Genomic DNA, 4,739 nt, shown 5'->3' on the forward strand with positions numbered 1-4,739 from the left:
ACTCGAACTTAGTTATAATATAGTCTAGCCGATTCGACCTAAAAAGTTCAGATCCAATGAAATTATCTAATATGGTACTCAAACTCTATGAATTTTCAAGTTTTAGCAAATTACTAATACCCCTTGAAGTTACACTAATGATATAAATTTTGTTTAAAAGACTATATTCATCTCATCCATATAGCACCAATAATTTATGAAGGAAAAATAATTTGTATAACTTTACTTAAAAAATCGTTTAGACTCATTATAAAATATTGTTATTGCGGGCTGGATATTTTTCTAATAGATTGGGTCTGGGTATTTTGATTATCTGAGCCCACTTCATGTTATAAGAGCAGCAACACCATTCACTCTCACACAACATAGCAGCTAGGGTTTCAGCTTCGTTTTCTGTAGAGAGCAATCTCAAAACCCTAATTCAATCAGAACCGAAGCCGCAACACACAACAATCAATCATGGGGCGTATGCATAGCAGTGGGTGAGTATCAATTCTTCTAATCTCACTCTCCTTTCTTAACAACACCACTCAATTTTTTGAATTTTTTTGAATTTTTTTTGAATTTTTGGTAATTGTTTTTGATGTTGCAGTAAGGGTATGTCAGCATCGGCATTGCCTTATAAGAGAACACCTCCAAGTTGGCTCAAGATCTCTACTCAAGATGTAAATTTCAATATTTTTAAATTTATTTATTTTTAAATATAATATAATGATTACTTACTTATATTAAAGTTCTGTTTTTTTTTCATATGTGGGTTGGTTCATTTATAGGTGGAAGAGAATATTTGCAAGTTTGCAAAGAAGGGTTTGACTCCATCACAGATTGGTGTCATTCTCAGAGATTCTCATGGTATTGCTCAGGTTAAGAGTGTAACCGGCAACAAAATCCTCCGTATCCTCAAAGCTCACGGTATAATACTGTAAATTTTATATGATAAATCTATTTATAATTGTTTGTGTTATTGTATGAGGAAAAAAATTATATTTTTTAATTGGGTTTGGTTTTGTTTTAAGGACCTTGTTTATAATAAAAAAATGAGTTTTTTAGTTGGGTTGGTTTTGTTTGAAGGAATTTGTTTATAATTGTTTTTGTTATGTTTTGGGAGAAAATATTTTTTTTGGAGTTGGGTTGGGTTGGTTTTGTTTTAAGGACTTCATTTATAATTGTTTTTGTATAATTGTGAGAAAAATTGATTTTTTTGAGTTGGGTTGGTTTTGGTTTAAGGGCTTGCACCTGAGATTCCTGAGGATCTTTACCACTTGATTAAGAAGGCTGTTTCGATCCGCAAGCATCTTGAGAGGAACAGGAAGGATAAGGATTCCAAGTTTAGGTTGATTCTCGTGGAGAGCAGAATTCACCGTCTTGCTCGTTACTACAAGAAGACCAAGAAGCTCCCACCTGTCTGGAAGTAGTAAGTGCTCTGCCATTGTCATCCATTTGATTACTCTGTTGTTGGTCCTTGAGTGGTTTTATAATTTGTCTTTTTTTGGGTGTTATTGGCAGTCATGATAAAAATACGTCTTCGATTTTCTTATTATTTACTGTGTATACAAATGTTGTTATGTCATCTGATTTTTCATTTGGAAATGGTCAAATTAGTCTCTGGATGATGGAATTACTCTCTAGGTCCCCAAAAGTGAATTTCTTTGTTCATGCTTCATAGAGAGTAATTTTGGCCATTGAGTGACTAGTATTGTGGACAGTGGACACTAAACATCTTCGAGATACTTGAATCTTTTGCTCTATTTTTTATGTATGCCTCCTCTAAAACAGTGTAATCAATAACAAAATTAATCTAATCATACCATCTTTTGTTTTCGGTGCTTTGGATTCCACCTACAACACTTCAACTTTGTTTTCGAAAACATGTTTTATAATTGCTTGGGTAACATATTGACCACATGCAACTTATCACTTGTAATTATAATAAGTTTGTTACCCAGAAATGGTGTAAAAAGGTTATGTTAGACAAATAGCCATGTAGACTTTCTTAGAAGTGTTGTTCAATGGCACATCAGGATATTATTCTGATATATTACATATGTTTCTTAGCTTGTTATTCCTTCTTAGCCTTAGCACTTTTTAGTGTTAATGCACTTACCTTGCTTTTTTGTTTGGTGCAATTTCACTAACGACCTTTGATATTTGCAGTGAGTCAACAACTGCCAGCACTCTGGTTGCTTAGAGATCGTATCGACCTTCCTCCATTTCGCCGCTCTGGCTGCCGTTGGACTATCAATCTTCCACAAGGTTGAAGTTTATTTGGAGGCTATTGTTAGGGGATGTGGTGTCTTGTTTTGCTAAGAACTTATGTTTTATTACATGGATGTTGTTTACTTTTTCTTTTATCTGTTGGATAATGAGCTGCTGTTTGTTTTTCACTTTTAATATTTATCTCTAAAGTTTAGAAGGATCTTATTTTTATTGCATTTGTTCTGGAATTCTGTTTCTGAAGTGAAAGGAAAGATAATAGGGTGAATGGAGTTAACTTAAGTAATTTAGTATTATAATTTTTAAACATGATATCAGCTGTGTATTTGAAGATAAAGCTATTAGGATTCCCTTGTTGCACCAATATGGTTTATTAAATTTTAAAAAAATTGTGTATAGTTTAGCTCCAGATTCAGTAGTTATGTGACCTTGGATCTGCCTATTGATAAGTAATGGGTGGACATAGATAAATCTTTGGGACCTACATCAAATATCCCCACTGCATAGGGTCAATCTGCATGCGTTTCGTGCTAAGTTGTCCATGACAATGCATCCACCAAAATAGGATGGTAATGAAAACTGAATTTGTCGATATTTGTCTGAACTTAACCCGAATTTAATAGGGAAAACTATTTGTGGGTTTTACTTGAGTTCAATTTTTGGGTTTGTTTGGTACAATTAATATCTATCTCTAATTTCACCAAACCCGATTAATATATAATTATAAAATTACACCCTTTTTTTAAACCTGTTTAATTCAGGTTTTGAATTTTGAGTTGGGGTTGGGTAGGCACAAACCTTGTTGTTTTCATTGATGCACCAAAAACAGTTATAATTTCAAAAGCAGCCAGCCAGAAGAACATAATTATGAAACCATCCTTTCCAAATTTCCAATGTTTGAGGAGTTATAAAAACAACATTGGGTTTGTGAAGAGTTACCTCAGACTTTGAAGTGGGTGTAAATCACCTTGCTCCTCTGTCATTGCTAATAATAACAATAATTCTTAGTTCTACAGATAAGGTTGTTATTACACATTGGTGACAAACTCAACAATATGAATTAGCAGGTATAAAATAAAAGTTTTTCAACGACATACATGCACGATTTAGTTATATTTTTAAGGATTTTTTTACTCTGATCGTTCATGAATCATGTATGTCATATATATCCCATCGTTGTTAAATGATTACGGATGCATTCATAAAACCACCCTTTCGATAGTCATTGTTATTTGCACAGAAATCCAATATATCTAATTTTTGTTTTAACTCAACTTTGTAAAATAGGTTAAAAGGGTGCACCAAGTTCTCCTTTTACATTTTATGGGAATTTACCATTTTACCTTCGTACTTTTAGATTTTGGGACATGTCATTGTTATAAATATTTAATTACAACAGAATCATAACTTCATAACTTCATAAATGATATTCTTTTTTTAAAAAAACATGCATGCAATCGAGTGTGTTATATATACACATAAAGATGACAATAAAAACTGAACTCGTGGTAACTGTCCGAACTGAACTCGAAATTAATGGAGAAAACCCAATGTGATAGGGTTCGGGTTTGGATTTTACCTGGATTTAATTTTCGGGTTTGATAGAGCATAGACCATAACCCAAACCCGCCCCGATGTAATGTAATTTAATTTAAAATTAAAATTTTATTTGTCCATTGTTTTTAATTTCTAATTTTACTTACATACACTATTGCATGAGAAAAGATAGTGAAAACATAATTTTACTTACATACACTATTGGATCTTAAGGGTGTGAAATGAGGAGAATGAGGAGAAATGAGGAGAATGCAATAAACAAATGAGGAGAATGCAATAATCAGATGAGTCACAATGTGACTGTATATTGGGCCACTACTATGGACTTGACAAAGGCAAACATAAACATTGACCGCATAACTACCAAATTTAGTTATGCATCAATGTGTTTGCCTTAATGAGTCTATGATAGTTATGCCTCAATGTTATAATTTTAATGGTTGAAAGAGATGACTTATTTTCTTAAAAATATTAGATGTACTTGTATATATTTCCCCCCATTCTCTCCTTTTTCTCTTCAATCTTGGAGAGAAAGAAAGAGTAGTGAGCCCTATCATCTTCTCCCACTCTCTCTTCTCTACCAAGCATGAGAAAGATGGACTTTTTCTACTCTTTATCTTCCCTCAATCTCTCTCCCATTTTTTCTCTTCAAACGAATAGAGACTAACACTATGTTTGATTGGGGTAAAAAAAGAAGGAACGAAAGGAAGAAGAGCAAAATATGAAGGAAAAATGAGTTTTCCCTCATTTGGTTGAAACATGAAAAGAGGGGAGGAAAGAAAAAAACATGAGATACACTAGTATTTTTGTCTAGAGATATGTGTATTTTTGACAAGATCATATAATTTGTCGTTGGAGGAGCATGAATTGGGATATGCAAAAACCCAAAATGTTCATATTCCAAAACACTGTTCCTTCATATCAACAGGAGCACACAAAAACTGAAAATGTGCAATTTTGCACGAAAA

At 32.9% G+C, this 4,739-nt stretch overlaps 1 protein-coding gene across 2 annotated transcripts; it reads left to right on the plus strand.

The window, feature by feature from the left end:
* Positions 347 to 2,427, plus strand: LOC109349115 (40S ribosomal protein S13-like). 2 transcript variants are annotated; one of them, XM_019589798.1, is made up of 6 exons: positions 347 to 482; positions 593 to 665; positions 774 to 912; positions 1,228 to 1,414; positions 2,155 to 2,226; positions 2,272 to 2,427. In XM_019589798.1, the coding sequence occupies exons 1-5, from the start codon at positions 460 to 462 to the stop codon at positions 2,186 to 2,188; spliced, it is 456 nt and encodes a 151-aa protein (XP_019445343.1). In that variant the 5' UTR covers positions 347 to 459; the 3' UTR covers positions 2,189 to 2,226; positions 2,272 to 2,427. The 2 variants fall into 2 exon arrangements, with proteins under 2 accessions (XP_019445343.1, XP_019445342.1); XM_019589797.1 differs by having other exon boundaries at positions 2,155 to 2,427.

Source organism: Lupinus angustifolius, chromosome LG06 (genome assembly GCF_001865875.1).
Source record: "Lupinus angustifolius cultivar Tanjil chromosome LG06, LupAngTanjil_v1.0, whole genome shotgun sequence".
NCBI classification, from domain to species: Eukaryota; Viridiplantae; Streptophyta; class Magnoliopsida; order Fabales; family Fabaceae; genus Lupinus; species Lupinus angustifolius.

What these genes read in the sequence shown, in the direction of transcription:
- LOC109349115 (XM_019589797.1), top strand. Translation starts at nt 460, where the DNA reads ATGGGGCGTATGCATAGCAGTGG. An exon ending in GGGCGTATGCATAGCAGTGG is followed by an intron (nt 483 to 592) that starts GTGAGTATCAAT and finishes TTGATGTTGCAG; the next exon opens with TAAGGGTATGTCAGCATCGG. An exon ending in TCAAGATCTCTACTCAAGAT is followed by an intron (nt 666 to 773) that starts GTAAATTTCAAT and finishes GTTCATTTATAG; the next exon opens with GTGGAAGAGAATATTTGCAA.